General features: G+C 38.8%; 2 protein-coding genes across 2 annotated transcripts in view; one reads left to right on the top strand and one right to left on the bottom strand.

Annotated features, from left to right (window-relative positions):
• The window catches only part of gnb2 (guanine nucleotide binding protein (G protein), beta polypeptide 2), a 411,910-nt gene that overhangs the window by 44,774 nt on the left and 346,869 nt on the right, over nt 1–20,267 (bottom strand). The gene's annotated exons all lie outside the window — the stretch shown is intronic.
• On the top strand, nt 388–14,330 carry slc12a9 (solute carrier family 12 member 9). Its single transcript, XM_007258089.3, has 14 exons — nt 388–528; nt 2,748–2,946; nt 4,018–4,152; nt 4,260–4,397; nt 5,175–5,477; nt 6,100–6,207; nt 6,427–6,538; nt 6,781–6,938; nt 7,094–7,176; nt 8,341–8,465; nt 9,220–9,412; nt 10,766–10,940; nt 11,385–11,531; nt 13,413–14,330. Exons 2-14 carry the CDS (start codon nt 2,751–2,753, stop codon nt 14,252–14,254), a joined length of 2,715 nt encoding a protein of 904 aa, XP_007258151.2. The 5' UTR covers nt 388–528; nt 2,748–2,750; the 3' UTR covers nt 14,255–14,330.

The raw sequence follows: 20,267 nt of genomic DNA, 5'->3' as shown, positions 1-20,267 counted from the left end.
GAAAAAAAAACGGGCTCCTTTTTTCCAATTTTATGTTATTTAGAACCATTTTAATCATATAAAATAAAATGTAAAACAGGCATCCAATGCAATTAACATTAAAAAATTAAATATTTTAGTTAATTAGATATCATTTTTATACAGATTTTATATTATATATATATATATATATATATATATATATATATATATATATATATATATATATATATATATATTTTTTTTTTTTTTTTTTAGTATTTTTGTGTGTGCATTACAGACAGAAAAAAAACAGCATTCTTATAATTTTTTGTCACTGGAACATAATCCAGGTCTGAAAGGGTTAAAACTTTACCTCTCACCTCCTCCCCACCTCCTTCTCCTCCCCCCATTTTTGGAGTCACGTGGTTTCGCCCCTGCGTCCCGTGACTGTTCTAAACCAGGCTTTTGACGGTCACGGCGCAAACCACGCACACCGAGGGGGATGCTGCAGAAGGGCGGTCAGCGCCGCACAGCAGCTCCAGAACTCCTGTCCTAGATGATCGTACGGTAGGTTTCGGAGGCCGGTGCTGGTTTATCCTGCGGTTAGAGAGTGAGTGTGTGTGGGTGTGTGCAGCCCCATGGAGCTCCTGTTCACTCCGGGTTTTGTCTGTGAGCCGGGGGAAAGGTGTGAGCTCCGTTAGGCGGTGTTTTAAAGCTACACGCCGCTGTTAGTTGGTTAGAGATGGCTTGTGACGGACCTGTGTGAAATTCTGTGAAGTTTAGCTGCAGTGTTAGAGCTCCAGCAGCTCGCTGTGTCCCTGTGTGGTTTGTTTGTGTCTGAAGCTGTTCGCCCAGGCCAGGCTCTGCTGTGCTGGAGGATATCTCTGTCTCTGCTGCTGCTGCTGCGGCTTGTTTGTTGTTTTGAGTCAGTTCCTGCTTTTTGAATCATCCCCTCAGCCTCAGCTTCAGCTTCTCCGCTCATTAACTCTGATATAAGAGCTGATTTATCTTCTAGCTCTTCCCTGGACTTAATTTATTATGAAAACAGATGTTCAGCAGCTGTTTTAAGCCTCTGTCCAGCACATGTGACTTCTAGAGAGGCTCGATTTTTCCAGTGTTGACGTTTCCTCTCAGTACTAACTAATGAACTTGAACTGTTGTGTTCCCAACAGATGTAGTTAGGTAGGAAGCTACTGAATAGTTTAACCCATTAAATTTTTGTCAGTTGTCTGCTTGACATTTACACAACTAAATCTTGAGGATTTCTATTCAAACATTACATAAAAAGCTTTTATGATTGATAAGGAACATTACTGAAAAGCATAATTGTAATGGAGCAAAAAAAAAATTGAGAATCTTCTAATGTCAAAATATAATGATATAAAATAAAATCATAAAATTGCCTCTTTCCTGAACTTTTTGTATCACCTACACCTGTAGCCCGTAAACGGGACGAGGCATTTTAAGGGGTTAAAGAACAGTGATATTGAAGTGAATCAGACATCTTCTAACTGTAATGCCACTTAAAGCCTAACTAAACCCCCTAATTTATTCTGACTCCACCCATCAGCTTAAATTTAAAGAATGCTAAAAAATTGAAGGAGTAATTTGGGAGGGGCACTGGGTGATGTGTGGGTTTAGGGGCGGGGCACAAGAGTGAGCTGATTGGGCCGAGCAGTGTGCTTTGATACCTACCTGGTGCCGAAGCCGGTGCCTGGGTCATGCAATCCTTTTGTGAACGAGCCTGTGATTCCACTGCTTTAAGTAGGCATTGACTTACTACATATGTCAATGTGGGCATGTCCCACAAACTGTAAATGTAAGTTGGGGGACGATTGGAACTTTCTTTTTTTTTCTTTTCTTTTTTTTTGAAGGAGAGGCTGGGTTGGTTGGGTTCAGTATATCTTCATGAGTTAAAATGACTAAGAAGGTGTTGTAAACTGTAAGAAAGGGTCTTTAAAAGGGTATGTATGATATAAATTACAATGGGTTGTTTTGGGTTAAAAAAACAAAAACTGTACATGATTTAATAGTGATTGGGGGGTGGGGGATGGCAGTAGGTTGGGCAATTGTCCTTCTAAATTGAGGAGAAAATGAGATAAAATTATATAAATAATAAAAATACTAATAATAATTTCCTCACATGATGTTATGTAATAACAAAAGTTTGGGAGAAGGTCCACGCCCGAACTCCACGCTCTCATCCTACCTCGTATCAATAATACCTGCCCTAACTAACTACAACCAACAACCTCCCCAACAACCCCCTTCTTCTACTCTTCCACTTCCTAAATAAAATAAAAATGGGGGGATATAACTGCAACCTCCTTCAGCACGCAGTTCAAAACTCCAGCCCAAATGCCCAGAGTTCCCTCCCCTTTTTTCTTTTCTTTCTCTACTTCTTTTAGGCGTGGTTTGTACTTAGCAAAATAACAATTCTATAGTCATTGCTGACTTAAGCTTCATTTTCTTAGCTGGGTTTAATACATGTGATTGAGCAACAGGTAACTTAGCAAACTCTGCTGGCACTCTGCTCCCCTGCTGTATGTACAAGTTCTGAACTCTTTTGTTCTGAACTTTTTGTGGAATCATCTCTCTAAAGATGATCTGTATATACTTATGATACTCTCATGATTTAATTGTCAAGATGTAGAATGTGTAGAATTTATCATTTACAACAAACTGTGCTTCTGTAGTTGTTTGACATGAATGAGTTGAATGCATTTTTTTATGTCAGCTGCTCCTGGAACAGGAACATTGTTAGAACAGTAGTTGCTTTGTTTCAGGTTATGGCAGGTGAGCGCAGTCCTCTCCTGACCCATGGGGTCTTTAGCGTGGTGGGGGAGGGTGGAGACTCCAGGAGAGCGTCCACATCGGCTGGAGACACCTCCTCCAAAGCCAGCCCCCGAACCCTCAACACCTTCTTTGGGGTGATGGTGCCCACCATCCTTTCCATGTTCAGCATCATCCTCTTTCTGCGTACAGGTGAGTAAAAGAGCCATGACATTAAAGGTATTCTTCAACAGTTTGTCTTTATAAATAGTTGTTTTTAGTTGTTGGTGATGTAACCTCATATCAGTATCATGGTTAATACTAATTGATATTTACCTGTTATTGTGAATAATGAACAACTATTTTAATGAATGCACTACACTGCATTTTTCTTTGGGGTCAAGCTATCAATGCCAGCAAGCAGTTTTCTAAGCATTTTAAATACATAAATAATAAACCAGGTTAGTAATACAAGGTGAATAAATACTGTTTTGCTGTTTAATGTGTAACCTAACTAACAAGTCTTATCATTTGCTGACATTTAGATGTAGGTTAAGTTTAAATAAGTCTAGAAAAGGCACATGGATAAGCAAACTAATTACATTAATATTAATGTAAGTCTGTTTCAGTATATTTAGCCCGAGCTCACTGATTGATCTGGTATAGCACAATCAAATGCAGGTGGATTAGCAAGCAAATTACATTAATATTATTGAGAGTGTTAAGTAAAGTGTTTTAGATCCTGTTTTGCTCTAATCCACAGGATCTTTCACAATGATTGATCCTAAAGCAATTCAAATCTATCGATCAGTTTGATTGGCTGCCTTGTAAAATATTTCGTGGTGGGTTAACTGGGTTGCCACTTGCAGCAAAATAAAGCCCCAGAAATCAAGCAGTGTATTCATCATAACCATTTTTTTATTTACAATATCTCTTTGTTTGAGTTAGCATTTAGACGCATTAGACTAGACTAGCTTCTGGTCCCTGTCGCCAGCAATGTTAACAATTCTGGCTCCTGTAGGTTTCTCTACAATGCTGCGTTTCACACCAAACAATGTCTTGTGTACACTAACACCTGATTTATGTCCACATTTAAAAAGAATCTGTGGAATTCTGTGTCTTTTGTAGTGTTATTCAGTGAACTTTTAGCCTCCATTAGCTATGTTAGCTGTGTAGTGCTAAAGAAGCAAGGTTTGACTATGTTTTTTTGGTACAGAAGGATTGTGTAAATGAGATTTAATGGCTGACCAGTTTGATTTATCTGTTTGTTTTTGTGTGTTACAGGTTTTGTCATTGGTCATGCAGGTCTTCTCCAGGGTCTGCTCATGCTGGGTGTTGCCTATTTCATTATCTCCCTCACAATCCTGTCCATCTGTGCCATTTCCACCAATGGGGCGGTGGAAGCGGGCGGGGCCTACTGTATCCTTAACAACAGCTCATTCTTTTGAATGGAGAAATGGAAAGTGATTGATTTAATTAATTAAGTGTTCAATTCAAAGATTTGGCCCTTGATTGTTATGCATCAGACATGATCAGCCGATCTCTGGGACCGGAGTTTGGGGGCAGCATTGGGCTCATGTTTTTTTTGGCGAAGGTGTGTGCGTGTGGGGTCTATGTGCTTGGCCTGGTGGAAGCAATTTTGGATATTTTCGGTCAGGATCCAGGTGAGTGGTGTCTGCAAAATTCACTGGTGTTGTGGCCGATGCAGCATTCGAATAGAGCTGAACTTTGATTGATTAACTTTTCATCTTTAATATGAGTATTTCTGGTTGTTATGATGACTGAACAAGAAATGTGAGCCTGTGGTTGACTGTGTATGACTTTATAGAGTAACAGTATTTTAAATTAGTGGTACAGTAATTATTAAGCAGGCAAAAACAGAGGATTTGGCAACTAAATTGGGCTTAAAATATCTAACTCTTTTTAGGTCTATTTAGGCCATTTTGCTGTTTATTGAGCAATTGGACATCATACTTTATGAAGCTGTGGTGCTTTCTAATGGTCTGGCATGGTCTCATATTTTCACATTTTCAAAAAATCTACAACAAATGCACAAAATGGACTGCAAACTGCATTTGGACACAAGCTATTTCATTGTTTCTTCTAAAATCAAGGTTACTATACAGAGTTTATTACGTTTCTGTCTATAAAGCCGATTTTCTACTAGAGTTTGTGTGCAATTGGTGCAACTAAATGTAGGTGAATAGATTCATAAGAAGGGCTGTCCACAAACATTTTAAAGTCTTTTCTTAGATAAACCACCTTGTTGCGAAATGTCCTGTGTAAAAAGAGACCATTACCAAACCGTAATTTCTTCACTCATAGGCTGTCCTGAGTTAGTTCCTAGAATTAGAGTAAAACACACTTTTTAACATCAGTTTGGTCTAAATGTTAAATTAAATCTGTGTTTTATTTCTCTGTCCCCCCGTGTCGGTGTGCAGCGGTGGGCATGGCGCAGGGTGTGCGTGTGCTCCCTCAGGGTTACTGGTTCTCAGTGCTGTACTCCTCCGTGCTGCTGCTGCTGTGTTTAGTGGTGTGTTTGGTTGGAGCTCATATCTACGCTAAAGCCAGCTTCATCACCCTGCTGGTGGTCACTGTGGCCATCCTGTCCATCCTCATCAGCCCGCTGCTGGTCGGCCCTCGTCACTTCAGCTTCACTCACACGCTGGAGCACAACCGCTCCATCACACACAACGGCACCTACACAGGCTTCAACAGCAGCACCCTCGCCAACAACCTCGCACGTGAGTCTCACACTCCTCATCAATGACACTACTTTACTATCAGAAATTATAATAAACAACTTTTTTCTTTCTTTCTCATCTGTTTGTTTTTTCTTTCTTTCAATTTTCTGTTTTTGTTTCATTTCACTCTTTTATCTGTTTATGTTCTTTCTTTCGTTTTCATCGGTTTATGCCTTCTTTCTTTCTTTCTTTCTTTCTTTCTATTGTCTGTTTTGTGTCCTTTTGTACATTTTTCTTTATTTCTCAGGTGTTCTTTCTTTCTTTTTAACTTTCTTTCCTTATCATTTTGTTTTCTTTCTTTCTTTCTTTCTTATGTCTGATTTGTGTTCTTTTGTAAATTTTTCTTTATCTCTCATGTGTTCTTTCTATTTTTTTAACTTCTTTCTTTCTTCCTTCCTTACTTTATTTCTCTCTCACCTGTTTGTGTTCTTTTTTTTATTGTTTGCATCTTCTCTAATTTTTTTGTTTGCTTTTTTTTCTTTTGTTCTGATCCTGTATGTTCCTATGATTTTTTTCCCTCTTTCTTTCTTTCTTTCTTTCTTTCTTTCTTTCTTTCTTTCTTTCTACTTCTTGTCTTGTATTTGAATTATATTTTTCATGCTTCTTTTTTCTCTCTCTCTAGCGGGCTACTCACTAGACTACAGCACTAACAGGGTGATGTCATTTTCCACCGTCTTCGCTGTGATGTTCACCAGCTGTACGGGTATAATGGCTGGAGCCAACATGTCAGGTACACATACACACACACACTCACACACTCGCACCCTCTTCCTCATTTTGTGTTCCTCTTTTTACCATCTGTGTACACAGTGTATCATAAAGTCTGTGGTTTATTGAAGCTGTGTAAAGTGAAGGTAATGAATGGATTTTTGATGATCGCTTGTGTTTACTGTCCTGCGTTGGTTGTGTTTACTGTAAACTGCTGTCACTCAGAGCTCATTTTCCCCAGGTGAGCTGAAAAACCCCAGTGTGGCCATTCCTAAAGGCACCATCATAGCTGTGCTCTACACCTTCACAGTTTACGTCCTCCTCTTCCTCCTTACCAGCTCCACCTGTGACAGGTAAGTCAGACATCCCCAACTGAAATTTTAAAATGTTTGTTCATTCCTCAGTCTGGTGGGTTTGGGACATGCATGGAATGAAGCACAGGTCTTGGACATGCCAGTTAAAACACAGCTAATTAACATGAATGTATTAAAGAACTAATATAAGCCTAGTAGTACCACAATCACTACTACTATTACTACTTTTGATCATTTTATTTCTCTCTTTCTTTTTCTCTCTCTATCTCTATCTCTCTTAGGTTGTTGTTGATTAATGACTATGGTGTGTTCCAGCGTATAAACGTCTGGTCTCCATTTGTGATTGTTGGCGTTTACTGTGCCTCTCTGTCTGCAGCGATGTGCTCCTTGATCGGAGCATCACGCATCCTTCATGCCCTTGCAATCGATCAGCTGTTTGGTTTGTGTTTTTGTTTGAAAATGTGTGTGTGTGTGTGTTTGTGTGTGTGTGTTTGTGTGTGTATGAGAGAGGGTGGAAAAAAAAATCAATGCAAGTGTTTCTTTTTTTTTTTTTTTTCTTAAAGATTATTAACACTGTGTCTCTCTCTCTTTCAGGTTTGCCCTTGGCCCCTGCAGCCATCACCTCTCAATCAGGAAACCCCTGGGTGGCCGTGATCTTCACTTGGGCTTTGGTTCAGGTGTGTGTTTGGACCCATTGCTAACACAAATATGCAAATACTCACAAAACAGCTTTTAAGTCTATTTTAAGAAGTACTGCCAATATAATAGGACTCTCTGGAACTGATATGCATGAGGATATTGGCATCATTCGTAATGCCAGGTGTGGGCTAGATGATGAAAGTTAAAATCAGTTGGTTAAATCCTTTTATTTGGAATGCCCTGAAACACCATTGGCTAAAAGACAGCAATTTTTGAATATTTATTACTTCCTGGAGTAAGTTGCAATACACCTTATTTGTATAGGTTATGTATATTGACTGTGGACTAGTCTGTACATGGAAGGTTTTGGCTTTAACTACTTTAACATATTTCCCTTTTAATAAGTACATCCTCCCCCAAATTCAGCAGGTCTATTTGTAGATCACCACAACTCTAAGTGTGAGCATCAACATTTTGAAGGCTGTTGCTAGATCTGTCCCGATAACTGTTTTTTTTGTGAATGGTATTAGGGATAGGACAGAATATAAATATATCAATTAAATTGTATTGTATAGTATTAATTTGTGATACATTATCGATACAAAACATCAAGTCACTATTTTTTTTTTTTTTTTTTATAAATCCCTAATTTTCAACCCACAAGTTGAATTACTAAAGTTTCTGCTTCTTTACTTCACATGGTGGTGCTAATCACATAAATATAAGTAAAAAAAAATGTCTGAAAGCTTTTAAAGTAGGAAATCACAGCTTGAGGTAAAAACAAATTCACCACTTTACTTTTAACACTCTATTTATGTTGCTTTATCTTGGTCCATGTAAAACTCCATAAAATACCAATAAAAAGCAATGAGTTTGCATGACATAACTAGGAGTGCTTTTCACATTTGCCTGTGTAACAGTCTCTGTAATGAAGTGGTAGCGATGAACAGGGTTGAACTGGTTTGACAAAGGCAGTAAAAAAGAGAGAGGACTTAGAAGATGTAGTAATTTAGTTACTACTAGTAGTTGAGTAAATTAATCTATTAAAGTACTTTATTGACTATAAAAATCATCTGTAGTTGCTGGCTTAGCAGCTCCAGTGCAGACTTATTTATTTTTGGCTCAGTTAATTCAGTTGATAATGTATTAAGATGGTGCTGTTTTTCTTCCTGTGTGTGTGCGTGTTTGTGTGTGTCTGGCAGTGCACAGTGTTTGCTGGTCAGCTAAATGTGATCGCAGGGTTGGTGACTGTGTTTTATCTGCTGGCGTATGCTGCAGTAGACCTGGCCTGTCTGGCACTGGAGTGGGCCTCCGCTCCCAACTTCAGGTACAGCAGAGTGCAGGACATCAGTACTGTATAATAGAGGGGTACTTACCTGAAAGTCATTATCATCAGACTGTGATATGAAGTGTTAACACCATTATTATAATAAAAACTTGTTACATTGACTTCTATTGAAAGTTGCTTTCTTTGCATGACGATGATATAAATAAATACAGCTCTGGAAAAAATGAAGAGACCACTTCAGTTTCTGAATCAGTTTCAATCAATACTATTTATAGGTATATGTTTGAGTAAACTTGTCACTTAGATCATTTAATAGCAGAAAATGAATAATGGCTGAAATAAAAAAGATGCAGAGCTTTCAGACCTCAAATAATGTTCATATTCATAAAGGTTTTAAGAAAGTTCAAAAGTCAATATTTGGTGGAATAACTCTGTTTTTTTTAATAACTGTTTTCATGCATCTTGGCATGTTCTCCTCCACCAGTCTTACACACTGCTTTTGGATAGCTTTATGCTACTTCTGTTGCAAAAATCCAAGCAGTTCAGCTTGGTTTGATGGCTTGTGATCATCCATCCTGCTCTTGATTATATTCCAGGAGGTTTTAAATTTGGTAATCTTAAAGAAACTCATTTTTAATTTTTAAGTGGTCTCTTATTTTTTTTCCAGAGCTGTATGCTTAAAATACTACTGCACTGTGTGAGGTCATACTGTTGTTTGTGTGTGTTACCTATGTTGGGAAGTAGAGTATGTGTAAAGCATTATAGCTCCTATGTCCCTCTCTCTGTCTTTTAGGCCTACGTTTCAGCTCTTCTCGTGGCACACGTGTCTGCTGGGCATGCTGAGCTGTCTGGTGATGATGTTTGTGATAAATCCTGTTTACTCCTCGGCCAGTATAGTGCTGCTACTGCTGCTGCTGCTTTTCCTCCACTATAGATCACCCACCAGCAGCTGGGGATACATAAGCCAGGCTCTGATCTTTCATCAGGTACAAACAGACACGATTAAAAAACACCATCCACGTTTTGAAAATGAACACATGTATATTAATGTATAAATATACATATAAATTCAAGCTGGCCAATCAGAGCTCCATTGTAAAAGCTCTCACTATGAGCTTATCACTCATAGTGGTACACAACAGCTAATCTAATGGAAAACACAGTGACTAAAAAAGGGGGTTAAAGAAATGATATGGGCTGATGGACTTTTTTGTCTTGGTGCATCCTATTCTAAGATACATTATCATGTCCATATAGGGCTGGGTTAGAAAATCAGTGAGCAAACATATACCAGTGTAATCAGAAGCTTAGTGATTGCTATTCTGTGTGTCTACACATATAATCTTTTACATATATTCTTATTTGTGTGGTTGGTGTGGCGCAGTGGATAACACCACCGCCTACTTATGAGCTACCACATCATGTGAAAGACTGAGGTTTATTTCCCAGTAGGGGTGTGCCATATCATATCGTACGCGATAATATCGCCAACTTTTTTGAATGTCGTGAACGATATTATATCCTGAAATATCGTGGCTTATCACCCATCCCTAATTATTACATCGGGGTACTACTTTTTTGTTTTTTTGCAAAAGAAAAATACACACCGTTCTCATTTCCCATTAAATATCTACTAGATATTGTCCAGTATCGTTTATTTTACTTCAGTTAAATATATCCATATATATCCACAGATATATCCATATATCCAGAGATATGGAGTGCATTATTAGTATCGTGTCATTCTGGATCAGTGACTTCTGTTACAAACTGATGAAAATTCTTGTATTTTTAAATATTTCAGTTAGGGATGTGCCATATATCGTATGCAATATTAAAATTGAGATTAATTTTTTTTTTCATTTTGTTGAAGTAGGGTATTCTTGAAATATTTATGTTTTAATTGAATGTTTTGTCATATCGCCAAGAATATCGTTATCGCAAAAATATCAAGAAATATCGTGATCTTATTTTAGGGTGTTCTCGCCCACCTCTAATTCCCAGGTCGGGTGACTATGCTGTGTTACACCAATATTAGTCCTTGGGCAAGACTCCTAACACTGCATTGGCTCAAGTCTGTAATAGGAACAGCCTTGCAAGTTGCTCTGGAAAAGAGTGTCACCCCCAAAAAATTATGTAAATGTAAATCTAATTTTTACTTAAGGAAGTATTTACAAACAAGCATTTATTCTAGATAAACTGTGCACAAAACTCAAATTGTTGGTGTGTTAGAGTGTAAGAAAAGTGCAAGAGTTCATTTTTTAAAAGCTAGAAAGAAAGCATTAAGGATGCATTATTATTATTAACTGTGTGTGTTTGTTTATGTACCCGTTCTGCAGGTGCGCAAGTATCTGCTGATGCTCGACTCCAGGAAGGATCATGTGAAGTTCTGGAGGCTGCAGGTGCTGCTGATGGTGGCTAACCCACGCTCCTCCTGCCAGCTCATCAGCTTCGTCAACCAGCTGAAGAAGGGGGGCCTGTTTGTCCTGGGACATGTGCAGCTTGGAGACTTGGGTAAGGACCCTTTGGGCTTACTGATTGCCTGAGAAAGTGTTGAGAAATTCTTGAGATGTAAAGAAAACTACCAGTTAGATTAAAGTTTTTAGAGAGAGTAGAAGATCAGGGTAACAGGAAAAAAGTAGCGACATTATCTGATCAAGCTCAGTGGGAAAACATATATATGCTAAATTAAATATATTGACTGTAGAAACTAGAGGTATAAAACCTACTAAACTCTCTGTTGGTGACAGTTTGTTCTTGTGAACACTAGAGGGCAGCTTTGTGTTAGTTAGATTATAGAGGGAACTGATTTTTGTTTCCTATGATTTGAATATCTTTGCTAAATGGGAATAGTTGCATATAATCAAACGCTTCAGATTTTTTGCAGAGCTTTAAAAAAACAAAACAAAAAAAAAACTATATTGTGACAATTGATTCTTTTTGCTTTTCTCCTGATAGACATGTTGCCTGCAGACCCTGTCCAGCAGCAGTATAATTTCTGGTTGAGTCTGGTGGATAAACTGGGAGTAAAAGCATTTGTGGATCTTACTCTCTCTCTCTCAGTCAGGCAGGGAACTCAGCACCTGCTGCGCATCACCGGACTGGGTGAGACTTCACATCTCTTAAGCATTAACACAACTGTTTGCTTTTATGCTTTTAGAATAACATTTCAAAACAAACTAAGTCAGAACAGGATACTAGTATCACCTGCTGCTGCTCACGCTGGAGAAAGCGGGCAAAATCATAGTAGTACATGAGACAAAGCCATGTTTTTCCTCTATCTGTAAAGCTGGAAGCTGGAAAACATCACTTAAAGGTCTTATTCCATCATTTTAATTTATTTTAAATGTATTTTAAAATGTCTAGTTTTGGTCTCTAGTATGAATGAATGCCATATGAGCAGTTTTTTTGTGAAAAACAAAGTTCTCTGGTGTATTTGTATAACCCTGCTTTAATTCTCTTAATTACTGGTCTCTGAAGAAATACAGGATTTTGGCTCTTGCCCATGAATATTCATATATGCACACATCTTGCCTCTGATTGGCTAACAGCACTGTAGCAGAGAACGCCTACCTGCTTTCGACCCCACAGTCAATTTTACAGCTCTAAAACTAAAAAAAGGGCAAAATGGCAATGGCCTAAAAAAAGGGCAAAATGTTTTCAGAGATGCAGTCTTACTTATAAAGATATAGCACTGAGTGCTAGATAAAGTTAACCCTTAAACTTCACTTAACGTCAGACTCGCAGCGTCATGAATACTATTTCACGGGTTGACGTAGACATGGGTCACAGGTTTTTTCTTTTACTAGCTACTGCAGACAATGGAGGTTAAGGAACAGTTTTACACGCAGCATGCATATACAACTCAGGGACTGCATGGTTGCTGTGGTATTTCAGGGTAGGGATGATACCGGAATTAAGAAGGAATTAAGAGGAATTAATTTTAAGAATCATCAACATCGGCCAATTTGGACAATATTCTAAACTAATACTTCCTGACATATTTATTATATATTGTATGAAAAGGACCACAGGTGTGCTTCTACAATTGGCAAATATTGGCCACACTAAATATGTATATAGTCATCAGCAGATATGTACACGTGTAATGTTGGATATCACATTTGACACATAATTCCCACATTGGTGCATGCCTATTTCAGGTGGTCTATATTGTGTTGCTAGCTGGTTGCTATGGTGAATATCTCATCATGCAGTGTTGTAAGATATCGACAGTGTTCTAACTTGTTTTCCAGTGGTCTGGTGTTGCTTAGTATTTACTAGGTGCTTACTTGCTTAGTGGTTGCTATGATCTCATATGTGGTTGTTAGGTGGTTGCTGCGGAATCCAAAATGGTTGCTTTGGTGTCGCAGGTGGTTGCTATGGTGTTGCTGATTGGATACTAGGTGTGGCAAGGTCACTGTTCTGTCATTTTAAACAGTTGCAGTGGTATTCCAGATGGTTGCTTTTGTCGCTTTAGTGGTTGCTCGAGTGTTTGCTAACTGTTTGCTATGGTCTACACCATGTTGATGTTTGGGTATTAGAAGTGTATTTTAAAATTTAGTAAAGGTTCTGAAGAACTTTGCGCCACATTCATTTGCACTGGAGAGAAATATGCAAAAATGTATTGCTATACAAATAAAGGTCACATTAATCTGGAAGAGAAGTTGGAACAGCGTTGATATCTTAAGAACTGCAGGACACAATATCTGGTAAACGCCTTGCAGAAAAATAAAAATAAGATGAAAGATTAATATAAAACAGATAACAGTGTAGTTGCAGTGCTAATCCATATTAAAATCAATGTATTTGGTTATTGGTTAATTGCATGATGTTAATAATATGAAATACACCACATAAGCAATAATATAGGTTTTAGTATAGGTTACTATTAAACCTCCCATAGAAGGAATTTTGAAAACTTCTTGGAAACTGCAGCCAACTACATTTTGAATCATCTCTCTTTTTTTGTTTTTCCCCTTACAGGTGGCATGAAGCCAAACACCTTGGTCTTGGGGTTCTATGACAACTCTTACCCTGAGGACTACTTCCTACAGGACCCTGCATTCTGCGATGGCACAGGGGATGGCCCGGGCGGTCCCGAGGGAGATAATTTCGGAGTGGACCTCCCGTCCTTGCAGGCTCACTTCCCTCCTGTCCGTCACACTGAAAGCCCTCGTTCTCTGCAGCCAGAGGAGTATGTGGGCATCATCTCTGACGCCATAAAGATGGGCAAGAACGTGTGCCTGGCCCGCTACTTCCATCAGCTGCCACCTGAAGGAAAAGGAATGACCTTGAAATCCAGAGACAGTATGGACACCATCGACGTGTGGCCGTTTAATCTGCTGAGTGCTCAAGGCAGCGGTAGCTTTGCTGACGTCTGCAGCCTTTTCCTCCTGCAGATGGCATGCGTTTTAAATATGGCCGCTGGGTGGCGCAAGGCGAGGGTCCGCATCTTCTTGTGTGTGGAGGCGGAGTCTGGAGACCAAGGCTGGCTGGCCAAAGAGGAGAGATTCCGGGACCTGCTCGGAAAGCTGAGGATCCGAGCGACAATTAAGATCGTAGCTTGGGACTCTGTGATGCGAATGCTTCGAGGAACCGATCCCACAGCGCCCCCTTCAGTATCGGAGGAGTTCTTAAATAAGGTCAACTTGCTCCTGAAAGAGCACAGCAGCACCGGGGCTGTGCGCTTCCTCTATCTGCCTGGGCCACCTGCCGATTCCAGCCAATCACAGCAGTACTTGGCACAGCTGGATGCCATCACTCAAGGGCTCGGCCCCACCCTTCTGATTCATGGACTGACACCTGTTACATGTACTGAGCTCTGAGTGTACTGAGTGTGTATGTGTGTTGTTGATGTAGATTGAAGCTATAGTTTGACTAAAAGCCCAGTTCTTAAGGTTCTCAAGAGGTCCAAAATCCAAATATCTACATGGTCCACATGCCGTAGACTAGAATTTGCCTTTTTGTCTCAACAACAGACCAATTTAAACCTATTTTGACATTTATAAAGGCTTATTTTAACAAAGCATCAGTTGTCAAGGACAACTGATGCTTTTGTCATGCACTCCTCTCCACACCCTTGCTTCCTTTTTCACATTTTCTTCACATCTGTCTCTATTAGCTTTTTTCCTCTAATTTGTCTGGTTCTCACCCACTCATTTCTTGCTAACGATAAACTGAGTAAGTCACAGAAAGACAGAAGCCATCCCTACCATCTTTTACAAAGCTCCACCAAGTGAGAGACAGTGAGAACCAATGTCAGTTTTTAGGACAACTCATTAGCTTATTAAAGCTTATTACAGCTGGCTTATGACAACTGTTGGAATAATGCTGCTCTCCATTTGAACCCAGATTTTCAGGTTTCACGTAGGATATTTAAACTGGAATGCACCCACAAGCTAGATTTCCTACTCCAAATGTTGGGAGAGATTAATCCAATCTAACCCTGAGGTTATAAAGGTTACAAAAGATGGTGGCACTGCACTTCATTATTATTAAAGGCAGTAGTAGTATTACATAGTTCATCCTAACTTTAATTTCTATTTCTGTTTCTATTTGTGTGTCTTTACTGTCCAACTTCTCTTTGTGGACTCTCTTGTGACCTTGTCATTCCCAGCTCTGATGTTTGACTTTCAAGTTAAAGGGAGTGTAGGTTATAAGCCTTCATAAATGTCTATGAGACTTACGTGGGTGTCGTAGACCCAAATATAGTGCTGCCAGAGATAACTGTTTCATTATTAGCTGTATACTGGAGTAGAGGTCTGCACTCCCGCGGGAGTCCCGCGGGACCCGCGGGACCCGTCAGAATATGTTGCGGCGCGGGACAAAACTGAATTGTTATTGGCGGGAGCGGTAATTTAATCAATACAGGCCATGCGGGAGCGGGACCACATTAACATGTGGTCCCGCTCCCGCAAATTGATAAGTAGTTAAGAAAATTATAATAATCACGCTATGATTCCCATGCAAGCAACAAAAAAACACAAGAAAAATCTCTCGGAGGATGGACACACACACACACATTTTCAGCATCTCCAGCAGGCGTGTGCAGAGGAGGGGGGGGGGGGGGGGGGAGGGGGGTGTGTAATTTAAAGGACGACATTTACTATACTGGTGCAAAATAATAATAATAATAATAATAATAATAACAATAATAATAATAACAATAACAATAACATTTTAATATTAATAATAATAATAATACAAATATTAATTAAACTAATTGAATTTAATTTTATATATTTTTACATTTATTATTTTATATAATATAGATCCACTTCTAATCCACTTCTAGGATTCTTGATGCACCTGATGGCATGTGTTTGGACTGCGAACTGAATTGCTGTTTTAATAAATACATATGTAAATTTGAAGCACTAAATGTAATTAATTCAATTCATATTAGGACTGCGGGACGGGAGCGGCGGGAATGTGTATGTGGCGGGCGGGAGCGGGATTAAAAGAAGTGATTTTTTTGCGGGAGCGGGCGGGAGCGGGACAAAAAGACGCGGGAGCGGGCGGGAGCGGGTTTAAAAAAACAGTCCCGCGCAGACCTCTATACTGGAGTTAAAAGCTAATGTAGCCAACAAGCTAACTAGTATTAGAAGCTTATAAGGACCAGTTTAGAAGAGCTTTGTTTGGGCCAAAGGGAACACTGTATAATATTGTTGTTCACTTATGTATCACTTTAAGTCTTAGGCCTAAAACATGCTTCACGAATGGACGTGAACTCGAAGCTTTGAGCTTTGCTAATGTGCAGACTTGGCTGTGTACGTTAAAAAAGTGTCAAGATACATTTCATAACCCAACACAAGCACAAGCTGCATTCTGAACATGACCACAAGGGGCGCTACAGTGAAAGCCAAGTTCTCTTAATCTGGCAGGACCAAGCGTTTGCATCCTGTTTTGGGCCCAAACTAATCTCAAGCAAGTGGTAAACACAAGGGAGTTTTAGGGAATAGTGTGTTGCATGTAAAAGGCTTGTCTGCACTGCTGGCACTATTTAGTGGTCATTGTACAACTTCAAGCTGGCCTTAATTTACAGTTTTTTGTTTTGCAATGTATTTTTGTTTCTTATTTAAGATCTGCATAAGTTATTGAAAGGAACAAGCTGAACCAAAAGAGGGAGGTCGTGGTTTATGTGGCTCATGTAGTTTATGTGCGTTAGTCAATCACTTCTATTGTAAAGGCCGAATATGAAGCTTCACAATTTCTAATATGAGCACTTTCTTCCTTTTAAGAAGTTTAGGGAATGTTCCTTTACATCATTCCACTGACTGAAGTCGTTACCACAGTGTGATGCTGAGCTGAACCTAGACATTTTTCCAAAGATATGTGTAAAATGGCACAAACAAGGGAAATATACCTGCTTGGACCAATTAGTTTCCACCTGTTATGCAATAATATATGTTAAATATTGTGCAAGTGTATTTCTTTCTTTCTTTCTTTTTTTTTTGTTCTAGATACAGATCCAGCTGACAGGTTAGTGTGTTTTTTTTTTTTGTTTTAGCACTCAGGCCGGGTTCACACTACACCAGTTTAGGCCTGATCTTATAACCACTGACTTTTTGAAAATTGAAACTCCGATTGAAAGCAAATCACTATTCACTGAGAGCTCGCTGATTGATCAGCAAAGCTCCACAAGCCCCCAATAAATATCTAACCGCTTGGGTATATAGATCTGTCAACCTCTCTAAATCAAGTCGCGCATCATTTCTCGCTGCAACCCATGTTTTTGGAGAGCAAGTGGACTTGCGCAAGCAGCAATGATTGTGTTTACATGCATGTTCATAACCTGATTACTGCAGTTTTCTGATTATTAGGTGTTTGTATAAGAACAGCATAATCTTTTTTTTTTTTTTTTTTTTTTGGAGATTGGAGTAAGGTCTAAGAATCAGATCAGATTAAGAAATCTTGTAAAGAGAGGTGGATTTTAGCCCAGTAAAAATATTTCCTAGTTCATGTACATTCTTAACTGGGGTTAGCTGGAGATTTCTCATTCTGTGCTTGAGTGGAAACAGACCGTGATACCAGAAATATTTTATCTTCTAGCTTAAGCAGGGGGGAAGCAGTAGCATGAAGGGTTTTTGTGTGTTTCATGTTTTATGGATAATTCTGTGCGTTTATGGGGCTCAGAGTGGTCTAGCGGGTAAGTGCTGCCACTATGATCAGAGGATTGTCGATTCGAATCCTGTTCATGTAGCTTGCCATCGTCTACCGGAGGCCTAAGAGAGCACAATTGGCCTTGCTCTCCACAGGGTGATGTCCAAAGCACGAGGCATCGTGAGCTAATGTACCAAAACCAATCGCTGCACTTTCCTCTGCTACTCGGCAATGCTGCATCGGCAGAGGTTAGAAAAAGAGGTGGTGTCTGACTTCACATGTATCGAAGGAGGCATGTGCTAGTCTTCACCCTAATTGTGTTGGGGAATCACTAGTGATAGGGCAAGTCCTAATGAGTGAAATTGAAAATAAAATTATTTTGCATTCTGCAGTACTCAGTCAGTTCAATGCATGTATACACATTTAGTGACTGAAATATATAAGTTGAGCAGTGTGAAAAATACATCAAACCTGGCAGCTCTGGCAGTTTGTGTGTAGTGTGAACCTGGCATAATTGGTGTTCTATGTTATACTGCACTGTAGAGAAGATGCTGAGATTTACATCTCATCCTGAGAGGACCAATAGGAGACTGGATTGGGACCCAAATGAAATGTTCGCTAGCTAATGAGCTTTTTCCCCTGCTGTCCTATTCCAGTGAATATCTTAAGTAGCCTGGAGATGGTCTGTAGTCTGTTGATATAGGTCATAGTATCAATACGAAGTTATACAAAGTTATATAACATAATGAATGAACATCATGACTCTAAAACAAACAGGAAGTCAAGTGTTCCAAAACATCCCTGCTTATGATGGGCAGTTTATATTGAATGAAGTCTACTTTATTGTCATGCATCATGTTGATCTGTGGCATGAACGGGACGTTAAATGTATGTACTTGCTGAACTGTGATTACTGGCACATGGCATAATTTTATAGAAGGTACATGTTGTCCTCATACCTCATTTGCATGGAGTGTGGAGAATGCATTTCTAATCTTCTGTTGTCTAAACAAGGGATCAGTTAGTGACAGGAATTTGGTAACTTCCTACCCCTTCCTCCTCCTCCTCACCCCCTCTTTGTCTGTTTGTTGGAATGTTGTTCATCGTTTAACACATTCAGTTCTGTTTTTTTGTTTTTGTTTTGTTGTATTTATGATTCTGTAAAACATGCATACACGTGTGATGGGACTGTTCATTATCATTTTCTGTGTGGGTGTGTCCTTGGCTTTGGTTCCTTGGTGTGTTTGCAGGTAATGGAATGAATATATTTACAGTGCAATCTTTATAGTAGGCCAGTGTTTCTTTACCCTGTTGCTGGAGGCACCCTGCTCTGCACTACGCATTTCTGTCTGTTTGATCAAGAACATTAAAAGCTTTTTGACTTAAAATATGCTTAGGAAAGAAACCCAATGAGATGCTCCAGCAGCTGCTTGTTAGCTTGTATTATTGTTCACCACTATTTTCTTATTTTTATTTTACATTTTTACCAAAGACAATAATTAATTTCGTCATTGATTTGATTTCTACTGATTCAGCAGACAGATATTATTACAGTACCAGACACAAGTTTGGACACACCTACTCATCCAGTGTTTTTTTTTTTTTTTTGCTGCATTGTAAATAAATACTGAAGATATATTATATTATATATATTTAATTCATTATTACTGAACACATAAAGGAATCATGTAGTAAACCTAAGTGTTAAACAAGCCAGTATACTCTTATCTGGGGTGCTGTTAACTTGTAATTTCTGAGGCTGGGTTCTCTTATGAATATATCCCGTGCAACAGAGGTAACTCTTGCTCCTCCAGTCCTGATGAGAGCCAGTTTCATCATTAACAAAAAGGATTGATTGACCTTAATTTTTTCGTGCCATAATATGGATTAGAACATTACTCAAATAGGCCTATTTACTGTATACCAACTCTACCTCTTCCCAACACATTTTTGTTTATTACATAATTCTGTATGTTCTTCTTTATAGTCTAAATGACTTTAGTATTAATCTACAATGCATACTATTTTTAAATAATGACAAAAAACACTGAATGTAAGGTGTGTCTAATTTTTGACTGGCACTGTATTTTAGATGAAATGCTTTTTCTGTGCAATGAAGTTTGCAAGCTTTGCACAAAGCTAAATGTGCCTTCTTAGGCCTACAAGTCCATTTCCTTTGCAATTACGTCACATTGGTTGCCAAAGCCAAGCGAACATCAACTCCACAAGATCTATGCTGAGGCCTGTCATGTTGACAAAGCTTTGCATACAGGAATACACAAAAACAAGCTTGGAAAAGGGGGAGGGGGAAGGAGGGTTAGTTTGAGCAAAGAGAACAGTTAAGCTTTCCAATGTAGAGAATGCAGAAGCAGATGTTTTTTCCCGCTATTGAAAGACTGTTACGCGTGTGGCATTGTTTGTGTTAAGAACATGAATATGCTTCTTTCCGCACCATGCAGCTGCACTGAATGTACAAAAACCAAAAAAAGTCACTGTTGTCATGTACTTTAATATAATAGAATACCAAAATATAATAGAAATAATATTAAAAACAATAATAGTAATAATATAACAATAGTACAAAAGGGATATTGTTAATTTATATATATTATATAATCAAATCTAACAAATATATCACAAATTTGCTGTCACATTTTACACATCCTATGGCAAGTGTGTTATACAAGAATATATCTATACAATAAATGAACCCGTTTTTGTTGGTATTTTGTTGAA

This window comes from Astyanax mexicanus, chromosome 1 (genome assembly GCF_023375975.1).
Source record: "Astyanax mexicanus isolate ESR-SI-001 chromosome 1, AstMex3_surface, whole genome shotgun sequence".
Lineage (NCBI taxonomy): Eukaryota > Metazoa > Chordata > Actinopteri > Characiformes > Acestrorhamphidae > Astyanax > Astyanax mexicanus.
This window is presented reverse-complemented; position numbering and strand designations above follow the sequence as displayed.